This window comes from Zychaea mexicana (genome assembly GCF_025766255.1).
Source record: "Zychaea mexicana strain RSA 1403 chromosome Unknown BDB00scaffold_70, whole genome shotgun sequence".
NCBI lineage: Eukaryota > Fungi > Mucoromycota > Mucoromycetes > Mucorales > Lichtheimiaceae > Zychaea > Zychaea mexicana.
The window spans coordinates 44415-57842 of NW_026516733.1; the positions used below are offsets into that span (position 1 = coordinate 44415).

Sequence of the window (13428 nt, forward strand, 5' to 3'; positions counted from 1 at the left end):
TGTCTTTTTGTTGCTGTGGCTCGCATAATTTAAAGTTTCACTACATGCTTATGTTGGTATATATAAAGTATGACCAGCAAATAACTTTATTATCGCTGGGACACAGGAAAATGTCCAGTCGCCTGACACTTTCGGCGTTCGCTTTTGTAGGATAAGGTTTTATAAAGATTTATATACTAGTGTCTACTCGTTTTTATGTATGCTTTGACTACCTACGTGAAACAATTTGGTGGTCCAGTAACAATAGTTGATTATGATGGAAGCAATAAGACATAGAAGATGACAGCGACGCATTTGTATACGGTATTAACCTATGACCCGTCTTTGCCTCTTCTGTGCAGACAAGCACAAAAGGAGCTGCAATCAAAAAGATCATGTTTGTAGCCATGACACGTGACAAGACATCACCATAACATGTATGAAACGGAAAATTGAACGTAAGCCATTTCATATATACCACACACTTTCCGCCTGAGCATAAAAGCGAATGTTTAATGCAATTGCAATATACCATTTAATGGAAAACAAAATAGCATACGCTGTTGTTGTTGTTGTCCTCATCACCAAACTTGATAATCATGTACTGTTTATCACTCGTTCTCAAACGCAGTAACAAATTCTATTTGCCTTCCAACGATAAATACATGGACCTTTAACTCGGCCAACCCAAACATAAAGTCTATTTTGATATCGACCGGATCACCCACTGAATATCCCTCCAAGGGTGGCATCCTGATAGGGAAATCAGCCATTTTGCGTACACCTGGATCTGTTACTTGACGAGGAATAGGCGCATCACCATCATATACATATAGATCCGCTAAAGTAAAAAACAGTGATAGCTTTTTAGTAATTGGGAGCTCTTTTCTCTCCCAAACTCAAGCACAACACGTACCTTCAGTGTTTCTTGGATACTTGACCCAAAAATGTCTGCTTATTTTTTGATTTACATGGATCGACTGACCCTTGAACGCCATGATATCGAAACGAGTCGAACAGCGTTTAATCCCATCACTCGTAATAACTGCACTCGACTCTGGGTCCAAACCTTCCTGAAATGCCATGCGTGTCATCAATCCATACGTGTTTCTCAATATCTTTGTAGCAATGAATGCAGGTTGGCTGATATGATATATGGCGCCACGCGCTACAGCCACATCTCCTCTCGGTGCCATGGCAACGGTGGGTATCCGGGGTTCAAAACGTTGCTTGACGGTCGTGTAAAGATATTCGGAACATCCGAAACCACCGACAAGGTACAGTGAGTTGACTTGCGGTGCCTGATCGAGTTGCTCCTGGATCAATGAAATGACTTGATCAAACACAGGCACATAGATTTTCGAGTCGAGTTCGGCTGCAGAAAGGAGGATGTTGCCGTCTTCGTCGATCAGATCGTCAATGTGTTGGCGCAACTGCATCATGGTTGCAGGTACGGTGAGGTACTGGTCGCCTTCACCGCAAAAATACGGCTACGAAAATAGAGTATTTTACTGTTGATAAGTAGAATTTATCGGACAAGAGCATAGAAACTCATACGTACCTTGATTTTTTCGACAAAGGATTCCATTATATTTTCCAATGTGCATGTGGACACATGCTCCGCGTAGCTGCCCAATCGATCCAACAACCATTGGCGCATATTGTTGTCAATATACGCACTGCCACATGTACCACCAGATCCTCGAGTAATTTCTTTCAATGACCGTGTTTCTCCAGACTTGTCGATTTGGCTAAGAAGAAAATAACAATAATTAGCATTGCGCTTCTTACAATTGTACTCGTCAATTATAACGTTTCAAAAAGAGGATCAATAGCTTACTATATGATAATATCCACAGTGCCGCCACCGGCATCCACAATCATAAAGGTATCTTGATCCTGCATATCATTCCAGCTCTCGCACTGTTTTTCAATATACATGGCAGCCGCTTCAGGTTCACCGACTAATACAAGTCGTTCTGGTGGATCGTCTGCTCGGATGATTCCTGCTTGGACCATGGCCTCACGCATGGTTGCTTTGGCTGTATCGTCCCATATCGCTGGAACTGTCAAGCACTTTTTTTAGATAAAATTACCATATGTAATTAGTAAAGCCTCTCTTTTCTTCATACATGCGCCAGCCACTTTTTTTAAAAGAAATGGACTTACATAACCAAATTGATCAACCGAGTATCGACCAGCACCCGTTCGCATCATTTGCTCCAAAACTGATTCATGAAACAACCGCAAAAAATCCGAAATGGCAACCACTGGCTCTTGACCATCCAATAAAGGTGGCGGCGGCGTTGTATTCTTGGCGAGCCATAATTTGAATTGGCGGATCAAAGTTCCATCCTGCCCTGGCTAATCATATATACAATTTCAACTTTCTCTTCCTTTTCTTATATGTATGAAAAGTGTGTCGTGGTTTCAAGTCTATATGCATTAGATACCTGAAGCGCTAGTCTTCGCGCACCATCACCCCAATCCACTAATCGGTTGGCTCGACCTTTATAGTATAACAAGCTGGGAACTTTGGCATAAAATCCAAAATGTTTCGGCCACTTTACTACGTCGTATATCTCATCGTCGTCTTCAAACTTGTAACTGCAGCCCTAAGTTACCCAAGAATAGATACATTCAAGTAACTAGACTCCACACGTACTTGGAAACAATTGTGAGAGCAAAAGAAGAAAAAAATCTCTTTACCGAGAATGTCGTTCCTGATTTTAAGAGAAAAGAAAAGAGCCAAATTGTTCAGGTTCATGAGCTACATTCTTGTCAAGAGTATGGAAAGCCAAGACAAAGCAATAACCCTACCAAAATCAATGGCGACAGTAACTGGGTACTTTCGAGCAACAGGCTCACCTGCTACACGATATGTGAGTCGTCGTTGAAGATGAGGCGTAGAAGCTTATGATGAGAAAACAGCAACACATGAGTACGAAATTAGGGACTTGGGTATTTTTGTCGAAAATAAAAGACACAAACTCACGGCTTTGCATGGAAAATAAGAGTTGTCCGCCCCCTTCTAACCGGGAAAAAGAAAACAACGCCAAGTAGATTTAAGCGAGCCCAATAGAGGTGATGAATAACGCTTATAGCCAATCAACCCAGCTTCCATGAATAATGAGAGGTCACAAAAAAACGTGATATATGATAAGTTGGTATATATAATATTTAAGAAATGTAACAAATGGAGAAAATAGAGAAAGATGTCGTGAATTGGGATATGGTTGTGGTGCGAGTGTGCTTTGTAGTGGGGTGAAGACATAATTTAAGTAAAGATAATCATGGGAGCCATGGATTCAAAGGTATTCAATAACGTTTCATCCTTTAGATAGTCCACTGGGAACTCGACCAAATGACCACGTACACCATCCAATGTTTGTTGGATATCTTCTGCCGTTCGTTCCGGATCTGCCACATGGCCATAGGCTACCTGGTTAGCATCCGGCACAAACTTGCGATGCTCATCAAAATTGCGGACCGTATCATCCGGCACACATCGGAACACGTCGCGATAAACTAGAGTATTGGCATTGGCTGTCTTGCGCCAAATGTTATAGTAACATCTGTCCGCCAATGGATCCAACGCCTGTGCTTCTTTCAAATGTTCTTGATCATGATCATGTTTCATGTGATGACGGTACTTGTCGAAAATACTGCGTGTACGCGACACTCGGTCAATGATACGTGCTACCTCGTCTCGTTCACAATCACGAATGTATTCGTTCTCAAGTTTGATATTGTTGTTGACGCCATCATCACCGTTGGCTGTAGCAGTGAGACCTTCTTCGACAGCGACTCCTTGACCCGTGCCAGCTGCGACAGTGTCGTAGCCAATACCTTCAGTCGCACATGTCTGTAAAGCATCATCGTCATCTTGATCCATCAGAACGTCCCAGTCATGGAAATCCAAAAGGCCCAAATGCTCTTTCCACAGCTGCATGCGAAGCGTATGCGCAAACTTGGCGGCCTGGTATTCTTTGCCGTCCATGTATGAGGGTATCATTTCGGTATCTTCAATGTAGACGGCCATTTCAGAGTCGCGGTTGCCCAACAACGATCTATAATAGCAAAGTTAGTCTCTGGGCTCGAACGGCGCCACAAACGTGTCACTTACCGATCGTTAATGTTTGCTGATTATCACGATGAAATAAATGCAATGTGGTTAGATTCGTGTGCATGCTCACATGACCTTCAAACAGCCCAGAAACCTTACCAGATCCAATCAAAACAATACGATCATCAACGATCATGAGCTTGTCGTGAATATAGACAAGCTCACTGACATAATGATCGCGACCATCTTGCTCTTCTTCAAGCTGCTGCTCTTCTTCTTCCTCGCCTGCTGACACATCACTAGTTCCGCCAGCAGAGGATTTCGATGACAGGGATGCCAGATCTTCTTGATGGCCACTACTCACCTTGAGATGATCGTTTTGTTCTCCTCCTTCACCTGGTGCGCCTTCCTCAGCCGGAGGAGCCGCAGGAGACATGTTTCCATTTCGTCGCTTCTTTTGTCGTCGCTTCATTCTGGGAATACGTGGAACAATCTTATCCCAATTACGAAGACTGTACCAGCCAATGTATTGTCCTGGATCAATGCCTTCTTCCCGTAACTTTTCGCAGATAGAGTTACCGCCACGGCTCATGGATATATATTGGAAATGCATGACACCACTTGAAAGCATATGCCCAATTAGATGAGGTGGAATAATTACTATATAACGACGCTCTCTTTTTCACTCTTTAAACTTACCGAGCACCAAGGGAATCACCAGTTGTTAAATCACCTTCAAAGGCAGGAATCAATGGAATCAAAATGAATACTTTGAACTTTTCATTATTATAGTGCGCTCGCTTGATGCGATCCACCAGCGCCTGGCCGATCTTGTTGCGAACAATCTTATCTTCTCCAGTAGCACTGATAAAGAATTGGTTCTCGATATAAATGAAGTATTTCGCTTGAATAATGGATTCCAAGTATGCGTTATAAATCGAGTGCTAGACACATTACAGTAATTAGGGATTAGTTTTTAAATTGGACATTAACCATTGTAATATATGAGATATGTACCTCTCGCTCGATACCAGAACTCCAACTCGAACAACTTCTCAATAACTGGACACGGCACGTTCCTTCGAAATTACTTTCGTCACGAAGTGCCACATATTCACCTTTGGGCATCAAGAACGGTACGATATTACGATGGCCACTCTTGCTAGTTTTGAGATAGTTCCATCGTTGGATAAATAATCGTGCAGCATCACGAGCGATGGGACCCACGACAGCACACGACATGTCATGCCATGGCATACGTGGAATTTCTTCTCGATCCACCAGTGATGTGTCATGATTAGCCACTACCAATTTTATACAGAAACGAATAGTTTTAGTATATAGAATAATTTGCCCGTTCATTTTCAAGCTACTACATCACATGTTTGTTTCGTTAATACTGTGTATAGGTACCATCAGAAAAGTCTTTGACGCGAGGACTGGAATAATCCTGGCCAGGGAACATCTTGTATTGGTGACCTTTGGCCGGGTAATCGGCATTCCGGTGTGCGTGTGTATCAAAGCGGCTGTTGTTTTTTGTTTTTAGTTTTTTGCTATTCTATAGTAACAACAACACGAAAGCATATAGAAAGAAAACTTACCCAAAGCATAAATCAATACCTCCAATGAATGCCAGTCTATTGTCTACCACAACGAGTTTCTACATCAAATTATAGATGTTAGCTACTAGAAGACTACGTTTGAGATGGCTTATGCTACGTGCCTCATGGTGAGACCAGAAAAAAATGGAACTGTTGTTATCAAACGCTCGTCGGTCGGGATGTCGTTGAACTAAAATACGTAACGTGCATGACAATGCATATCATGCAAGTTAAAATTTTTCTGTCCTGTTTTTTCTTTCCCACAAAAATGAACAAGATCAAGCCAGCCCCTCGCAAATAAACCCTACCGATGATGTTCGGATGTAATCCTTGCAGCCATTTCTTGGTATGTGCTGAGTCAATTGTAAGCGCCAACGACATTTCCTTGTAAACGATGATATACACCATAACGCCTTCTTTGGCTTTGCGTTGGAGTAATCGATCGATACGGAATTCTTGGTTCTTTTCTGGTGGACGTCGCAAATACTATTATGAAAGATAAACATACATTTAGTGTGATAATGATAAGTTCCACCTCTTCATCAGAATGACGGTGCCAAGAGCTTTGCCCTCTGGTTTGAGTTATTAGAGTTAGAGTATCACATACCAATTCGGGCGTCAACCACCAATCGGCAATATAGATTTCCGATTTGGCGGATAAAATGGCTTCTGCTACGGCGTTCATATGGTCTAATTATAATACACACATCATCCAGCAAAGAAAAACATCAGTTTTGCTAGGGACAAACATGGTAAACTCTTAGAATAGGTTGCACGACTTACTTTCGCCATCAACGAACCACTTGACCTTGGCTTTATGTCTGACGGGCGCGAACGAACTGAACCGATGGTTCTTGACCCACGGACTATCCTTCTTGACACGTTCAATACTGTCCATCCATTCATCCACCTCACGCCGGCTACCCTTGATTTCGATCTCTCGATATAACGTTGACAGCGTCATGTGGTAGCTGCCGATATAACTCGGCTGAGTGACGCGCACTTGGAACGTGTTATCTAACAACAGGACATCCGATGGTCCGGGCGCGGCAATATCATCACAAAAGGCAATGTACGAGTCGCGCAGCAAGACCCACTCCTTGTTCCACCTGTGCGTTTGCCAGAAATGACACATGTTTGGGTTCGAGTTGCGGACACGATTCTCCAAAAAGCCTTCTTTTCCCTTCCACCCCATGTCCTGGAAAATCGACACGGCCGACACTTCAAAGAATTCACAAATGTCATAACTGACCAACATGTGTGCTTTGGAGAGCAGGGCACGCAGATAGATCGTTAGAGCCACACGTCGGGTCAATGCGATCTCCTTTTTTTCGCCCTCTGTCTCGTTGCCTTCATTGAAGTCTGCATTCTCGTCGTCTTTGCGATCCAAACCAATGGTTGTTCTGGCTGAGCTGATCAAGCTGCGTAGCTGGTCCGGAAACTGCGGCGGAGCAGGCACATAGTCTGACAGACTGGATTTCAATTTCAAAGTGTAATGCAGCGTAACAAAGTCAGCTATCGTGCGCCGGATCACCCATTTGATGTCGCCGTATTGCAGCTCGGTCCGAAAGACCCATTGGCTGCCCCTGGTCATGTATTCAGAGTCTGTCACGGCAACCTGACATCATCGTTGGCGTTAGTCTCTTTCTCTCTTTTTCTTACAATTGTGGTGTCTACAGCAAATTGAATTGTTGAAGAGAGATCACTTACCGAGATCATTGGGAGTATTATGGGTGGCTAAGCCCTAGATAGTTAGTAAAGAAAATGCAGAATGCAAAGCGTCTCTCTCCCCGCATCGCGCGCAACAGTCTAACTTGACAAATTTTTACATACACGCCCGCATACACACACACACACACACTACAGCACGACCCACCCCCACCTTTTTTTTTTTTTGTGAAAAAAAGACGTACCAATTTTCTACCGTATTCATCTCGTGACAAGGCAATAAATGAAGGCTCAAATACAGGCGGATAAAAGGGCGCCAACGATGTTTTCAAGGATGGCGACATGTCCACATCCCGACCTTGTTCGGGAACTGTTTGGATATTGGCAATCATTTTGATCTTATCGACTGTTTTTCCCCACTGGTCACGCGCTCCTCCGACCTTGCTGGGTGACGATGGCGTTGTTGGTTCCGTCTCTTCAACTGCCGCTTCACCGGCTAGAGCTGGGACAGGTGCTGCAGCAGCAAGTGTCGAATCCTCTTCTTGTTGCTGACTGTCACTGCAGGCGCCTTCAGTGGAAGATTCTGCTGGCTCCCATTTCGCAACTCGCGTCAGTCGAGTTTTGGGTGCAACGTAGGGCGCTTGTATGGGCCGTGGCTGCTGTTCCTCTTCGTCTTCCATATCTTGTCGAAACGGGTGAGCAAAGAAGTTATCGCCTTCATCTGTAGTCTCCGTGCGTTTCAGATCGTCGACATAAGGCAACCGATCCTCGTCCTCGTCAGCACCCAAATATGCAATCGATGGTTGCTGTTGCTGCTCCTGTTGCTGCTGCTGAGATTCATCTCCATCGGCAGAAGTACTAGGAGCAGCAGCATCTGTACCAGCAGCACCTGTTGTTGCTACTGCCGCTGTTTCCGATGCTATTTCTCCCACAGTCTGTCGCTGTTCTGAACGTCGATATGGCCAACTAATATGATGATGATGATGTTTACGTCTATGATGGCGTCGACCAGGTAACAAATGAAACGTATCATCGTCAGTATCGTCCCCTGAGCTATTATCGGCTGCCGTGCTACTGCTTCCATGATCTGCTGTACCGACCGAAAGTCGGTTTAACACGTTTTTCAAATGGCTGCGTGGGTCGAATGAGTGGCCCAGTCCACTATCGCGAAGAGAAAAGCGTGATTCGCCAACACCACGATGAGAAGTCGACGCGTCGCTTCGACGTCCATTGCCGCCGTCATGGCGTTGTGAAAGGTATAACGCCGCTCCTTCTGAAATGGGGTTTGGCATTCAGAATAGAAAGAAGGATTAAGATTGAAACTTGGTTAACTGTTGCTGTTGCTGTTGGGAAAGTAACAAAAAAGTTTGGGAAAGAAGAAAAGACAATAACGAAAAAGGAAGAGACGGAAAAACGGTGTTAAAAAAGTAAAGCGCCTCTTTTTTGACACTGGCCCACAAAAAAAAAAGATAAAGAAGGGCGCAGTGCACCTGTGTGCTTTTGATATGGGTGCCTGACTGTGGGGTGAATACAGTAACAGGGCTCGGCTTTAAACGGGCATGGCACACTTCTAAATCGAGCAAAGTCTCGTTCTTTGGGTGTGGCTAAAAAATCGAGCTGCAAAAAAGAAAAAGGAGAGCCCTTCGCCACTGCTGTCCTCTTGATCTTTCTTTGCTGCTGTTGCTTAGCATTTTTCTGGTTGCCAAGTGGGGTTGCTAAGCCCTTTAATGGCGGTAATTTAGGTTATACAACAAACGCAATAAGTATTGTTCTTATCCGACGATACTGTCTGGATCAGTAGTCACGTGATGCAGCTGTGTTATATTTATGCCTAATTATACAGAAAAATTATCATATAATGCTGTGTATCCATCTTATCTATGTTCAAGGAAAGAAATCACATCATTTTTAGCTCGCTGCAATAATTGAAAGACTTCCACGACCGGCCTGACTTTGTTTCAACAGGAAGAAACGACGGGACATCGTCCACCACGAGCCGAAAATCGCTCTTTTCTTCTCTTACCAATGGCGAGCATGATATAGCCATGAAAGCTGTTATCATGTGTGATCATCGCAGCCAGTGAGCGCTACAGTATATACATCGTACATGCCCATCAACCTTGCAAGCTTCTTATCAAAGATCAATTTTCAAACATAGCATGAAAGTTTTAAACAGCAGTAAGATCGTTTGAAATAATCTGCGTAGCATCAATAAACAGAATGTAGTGCTTAATACAGAAGAGATTACTGTAGGAGCCAGCCTTTACACGGATGCAAATAGCTCACGGTGTACATAACACTGTTATTTCCGGCACAAGTCTGAGAAGCAACAGTAAACTATAACTAACGCTGTGTGAGAGAAAATGATAGGTTACAGTTGTTAAAGGCGATGCAGTATAGTCATCGAAAAAAGTAGTTAAAATATTTTATTTCACATGTACCGGTCGCTTTGTAGTACTCCTCATCTTTTTTGACAGCTGGAAAGCGGATGCAATCACCTTATATTTCATCCGTTCATATGATCCCATATTACGAATTACAGGAGATTCCGTTACCTCCTATTATCATATAATACTTTGCAATGATGATAAAAGTGCAGTGGAAAGACATATGGTGAAAAACCAATTGAGCAGGATTTTCCAAATATATAATAATGCGTGGTACTAAGTGTATAGCACTGATGGTTCTACCATCAATTCAAGGGACGACGGCGAGCCCAAGACATGGCTATACAAAGGAAATGCTATACCGTTTATTTAATTACAAAAGTCTCAGGGGTTGCAGTATAATCAGCGAAAAAGTACTCAGAGTTTTTTATTCTACATGTGCCGATTGCCTTGTAATGCTGTCCTTCCTTTTGTATGACTGGAAAACGACGATCGTGCCAAGAATGGAATTGGATCCCGGAAAGTATCGCATATCCTCCCTCATCTCCAGCAGTACCTTGGTCACTTTCATCTTCCGTGAGACTGAATGAAATTGATGCCACTTCCTTCGTGAAGAGTAGGCTACCGGTCCACCAGAACAAATTTTCCTTTTTAAGCGGTATCAAAAGCGCCAAAAGCTGGAGCTCTGGGGTGATGGCAAAGGATCGACGTTCAAACTCGAAAGAAACCAAACGAGAAAGATTTACTACTTTCCTCTTTTTGTGTCCAGGTAGCTGAACATATATTACAAGGTTGCCTATAACGAACTCCTCCTCAGCAAGGTGACCAGGGATAGGTGGTAAATCGTCGTACGTCCACGAACGTGGATCCTCCCCTGTGTCTGCTAGCATCTTGCTAATCACACTCGTACAAGTTACGTGCATGTATTGTCCGTCAATGTCAACAACGGCTACGCTATTTTCGGTATCGAAGAAACGGCCCTGTAAATGTGTTCCGCTAGCACCAGTCCATGATGGTAAATTGTACTTCTGCATCGGATTCTTTTCGGACCTTGCTTCTCCGAAGCACAAGACGCTTAGATCGCTCTTCGCCAGAAGGGCATAAAATTGGACCAATAAGTCGGACAAAGGCAGCTTATAATCGACGGTTATACCCTTAAGAATATCCGGAAACATGATTCCAAGTGCGAATACTCGGTCATGATCTTTGGTGGTCTTACGGTTATGCGCGTGGTGTAGGGTGTTACAAGCATTCCACCAACTTGCATCAGAGTGTAGTGGTTGCATACATAGGTGGTACAACGGTCCACACACATTCGTACGCTGTACATCCGACCAAGAATGTACGTCTCGACCAACAAATAACATCTTCCGCGACTGAAGTGCCTCTTCAAAGGTCCATAAACGTTGCAACCACTCTGGCTCGGGGGACCGTTCGCTAAAACCTGCTATACGAAAAGTTCTTGTGCCTGGCATACGGGATACTAGAGTACGAATTTCTGGAAGCAATACTACAGTGCAATAGGCGTTGCTGTATATATTATGCATCAGATGTATTTCCTGGTGCTTTGCCTGGGGATCGTCTTGGTTGATACACATTTGGTCAAACCAGAGGTATTTAATTCCAAAGTCATTGCACATTTGTTGGAGGATGCCCTCGAACTTGACAAATTTAACCTTGCGACCGATGCGCTTCCGTCCGCGTGGCTTTTTTCGTACCGTCTTGGCCGGAAAGATGATTCTGTGCTTCCCTTCGTCAACGCGCTTTGCCTTTCCCGTGTTTTTGTCAATGATCGTGTCTCCAGATTGATTCCACGAATATGACAGCGCACAGTATCCTTCACTTGCGGTCGACCCCGGAACCACCGTCATATCGGATATGCGAACGAGCCAAGTAGGGATAAACGTTGATTTCGGTAGCTGATGGAATCGCTGCGGTGGGGAATCATGGGGACCAGTAAGTCCGACTTTAGGATACGTAATGTTCACGCTGTCGTCACTTTTGTAGTACATTCTTTCCCTCCATTGTCTAGCGTTGTATGTGATGTACATTCCCTATACAATAGAGACTCTTTATTTTAGCTGCTTCGTTGAGAACATCTTCACCTCTACCGTACGCTGTGCTTTAGCACTTACTGCAACTGTGGCGATAACAGACGAATACGTTGAAAGATCGAGTGTTATGTGTAAAGACAGGGAGGAAGATAGAGCAGTTGAGATACTGGGAAAGATTACGTTCTATAAAGTAGGTAGAGACTTGTGAATGTATGATATCAATATTGAAAGAAAAGCAAAAAAAAAAAAGAAACCAAACAGAAAGGCTGTTCTGTTTTAGAGTTTCTATAGTGTAGCTCTGATGCTTCTGTGTAACTTCTATAATGGACACGAAAGCTTAAATAACGGCTGAGCGCAAAGATGACGCCTAGTGTTTATCAGGAAGGGGTGCGAATAATATTGCCAAGAACCACAGTTCGGTTTCCGGTGATAGGCATTTGCATCAAGGGGCTTCTTTTTTTATCTTGATCAACATGGCGTCCTATACAGCATAAACATTTTGGTAAATTAAGGCGACATATGCCGTGAAACGTAAGCATGCATATAAATTACTACACTACTATAAGCGATTACAACTATAAATAAATCCCTCAATCAAATAATATAGCTACAGACGCGGATTGTTGGGTTGTCATATCTTTGTCCATTAATGAAAGACTAGATGGACCGGTGGCTATGATGGAGAACAACTAAAAAAGAACCCCCGTAGGGGAAAAAGCTATGCTAGCGTAGAATAATACTATAAGTGTTGGTGGCGAAGAATAATATGAGTGTAAAGCAGGGTAAAGTATGGTTGGAAGGTAGAAGAGTTGGTTTTAATGGTGTTATTGTTCGGGTCATGGTGGTAGCGCAGGGCTTCTTCTGGAGCTGGCTCGTCGTCGTCATCGTTACAGCTGCCAACAGGGTGGCTTAAGCGGTCAATCTTCTTGAGGATGCGGAACAGAGCTGGCCAGGTTGTTGAATTGCTAATCAGTACAATAACGTCTTACACAATGCTTTTCAAGGATGACTACTCAGGCTTATAGGTCTATACATCAGCTTCAGTATCCAGATATTGCCACTTATTTTCAGCACAAGCCGTTGCCACGGGATACAAAATTGAAGACTGCCATTTTTTGCACAAAGTGTGCAGGTTATCGCCGGTAGCAAGTACAAACAAGCCACGTAGGCGAAAAAGCTCTGTTTGGGTAGCGCATGGGAGAATCCTTGTGGTAGGTCAGGACCAGTCAGTTCGCTAGCTTTGTATGGAACTCCTCTTTCGTAACTGTATTGTCCATACATACGTATTTTCTCACAAAAGTCTGGATCAAGAGTATCATATCGGAGTCATCGTCGCAGTAGTCACTGCAGGTTAACTCTTGCTGTATCATATTACGGACGGTCGGAAAACATGGCATTGCGCTACAATTTTTTGGCACTACAAGTACCTTTTTTTGTAATGTGAGCAGATGCTTCATGAGTGGCCGGTTTTGTAAAGCATGTGTGTCAGCGACTCCACTGAGATATGTGCAGTCTTGGAGAGACATATCTTCTTAGCTACCGTATTAATTAACAAAGAAACTTGTAAAACGAGTAATGATCCGGTATATTATGACTACGATGTGGATGGCAGATGAAGATATCATGTGAGCCATTTGACAGTTCATGGTAAGCAATGCTTCCATACTGTATTG

General features: G+C 43.6%; 3 protein-coding genes across 3 annotated transcripts; all 3 read right to left on the minus strand.

Annotated features, from left to right (window-relative positions):
• Nucleotides 1-466: 466 nt before the first annotated feature.
• Nucleotides 467-3128, minus strand: BDB00DRAFT_837393 (uncharacterized protein). The gene is made up of 9 exons (XM_053124549.1): nt 2975-3128; nt 2800-2892; nt 2689-2702; nt 2433-2594; nt 2149-2343; nt 1820-2055; nt 1541-1730; nt 896-1469; nt 467-820 (listed from the first exon to the last, which is right to left on the minus strand). The coding sequence occupies exons 1-9, from the start codon at nt 2982-2984 to the stop codon at nt 591-593; spliced, it is 1704 nt and encodes a 567-aa protein (XP_052976754.1). The 5' UTR covers nt 2985-3128; the 3' UTR covers nt 467-590.
• Nucleotides 3129-8114, minus strand: BDB00DRAFT_837407 (uncharacterized protein). Its single transcript, XM_053124550.1, has 13 exons — nt 7560-8114; nt 7357-7383; nt 6430-7264; nt 6254-6336; nt 5955-6132; nt 5769-5836; nt 5647-5705; nt 5459-5571; nt 5063-5349; nt 4745-4989; nt 4205-4665; nt 4106-4121; nt 3129-4049 (listed from the first exon to the last, which is right to left on the minus strand). The coding sequence occupies exons 1-13, from the start codon at nt 7992-7994 to the stop codon at nt 3257-3259; spliced, it is 3600 nt and encodes a 1199-aa protein (XP_052976755.1). The 5' UTR covers nt 7995-8114; the 3' UTR covers nt 3129-3256.
• A 1569-nt stretch (nt 8115-9683) lies between these two features.
• BDB00DRAFT_551519 (uncharacterized protein) lies at nt 9684-11993 on the minus strand. The gene is made up of 2 exons (XM_053117822.1): nt 11837-11993; nt 9684-11755 (listed from the first exon to the last, which is right to left on the minus strand). Exon 2 carries the CDS (start codon nt 11750-11752, stop codon nt 10067-10069), a length of 1686 nt encoding a protein of 561 aa, XP_052976756.1. The 5' UTR covers nt 11753-11755; nt 11837-11993; the 3' UTR covers nt 9684-10066.
• Nucleotides 11994-13428: the final 1435 nt, after the last annotated feature.

Coding starts and splice junctions, on each gene's coding strand:
- BDB00DRAFT_837393 (XM_053124549.1), bottom strand. Junction 2,344..2,432: donor CGCGAAGACTAGCGCTTCAG/GTATCTAATGCA, acceptor ATATATGATTAG/CCAGGGCAGGATGGAACTTT. Junction 2,056..2,148: donor CGGTTGATCAATTTGGTTAT/GTAAGTCCATTT, acceptor ATCTAAAAAAAG/TGCTTGACAGTTCCAGCGAT.
- BDB00DRAFT_837407 (XM_053124550.1), bottom strand. CDS start 7,994: ATGGAAGACGAAGAGGAACAGCAGCCACGGCCCATACAAGCGCCCTAC. Junction 5,837..5,954: donor ATTACATCCGAACATCATCG/GTAGGGTTTATT, acceptor TACGTATTTTAG/TTCAACGACATCCCGACCGA. Junction 4,666..4,744: donor GGTGATTCCCTTGGTGCTCG/GTAAGTTTAAAG, acceptor TATGCTTTCAAG/TGGTGTCATGCATTTCCAAT.
- BDB00DRAFT_551519 (XM_053117822.1), bottom strand. CDS start 11,752: ATGTACATCACATACAACGCTAGACAATGGAGGGAAAGAATGTACTAC.